At 41.9% G+C, this 613-nt stretch overlaps 1 protein-coding gene across 1 annotated transcript; it reads left to right on the top strand.

Annotated features, from left to right (window-relative positions):
* Positions 1 to 5: 5 nt before the first annotated feature.
* On the top strand, positions 6 to 608 carry LOC107682264 (uncharacterized; the record flags this gene model as incomplete). The annotated part of the gene is made up of 1 exon (XM_016478562.1): positions 6 to 608. A coding segment is annotated over one exon (603 nt), but the record flags the coding sequence as incomplete, so codon positions are not given.
* Between the last annotated feature and the right edge of the window lie 5 nt (positions 609 to 613).

Below are 613 nucleotides of genomic sequence, written 5' to 3'. Positions count from 1 at the left end.
GATTGCTTGATGTTCTTCATCCAGAGGAAGAGACTGCTGATGCCATCTGTACATGCATTGTGGAGATGCTGAAGAAGTTTAGAATACCTCTAATGAACATGGCGATATTTTATTCAAATTTCCCAGATCATGAAGATCTTCTCTCAGGTCTGAAGTTGCTGAAACCTGAGATTGTGTCTTTATGTGGACTTACAGATATGGCAGGACGAGTGTGTCACAGTGGTGTTGAGAAAATGGAGATTTCTGGCCCGATTGTGAATCTCATCACAGAGATCTACAAGCACTTTCCATCTTTTCCAGATTCTCTACAGACTTTGCTTGAAGATGTTGATTGTTCGAACTTCAGTAATATCCTGACGTCCCAATGCTCTCTCTTCTGTAGAATCATCCAGAAAATGACTTTAGCTTGGTCAGACCTTGAGAAATACTTTGGATCTCTGGATGCAGATGAAAAAGTGATCTGTCGTCTTCTTAGTGATCCCAAAATAAGACTCAACGTCCTATTTCTTAGCCACGCTTTGCAACCGCTTTGCGATTTTCAGGAGACTATTGACCGAGGTGTCAGCGTGACACAGCTCCTCCAAGATGCTTCTCAATTAGTGAGATTCTACAC

The sequence above is a fragment of the Sinocyclocheilus anshuiensis genome, unplaced genomic scaffold, assembly GCF_001515605.1.
Source record: "Sinocyclocheilus anshuiensis isolate Anshui unplaced genomic scaffold, SAMN03320099.WGS_v1.1 C31979295, whole genome shotgun sequence".
Classification (NCBI taxonomy): Eukaryota; Metazoa; Chordata; class Actinopteri; order Cypriniformes; family Cyprinidae; genus Sinocyclocheilus; species Sinocyclocheilus anshuiensis.
Note: the sequence above shows the minus strand (reverse complement) of the source record. Positions and strands in the feature narration are given on the sequence as shown.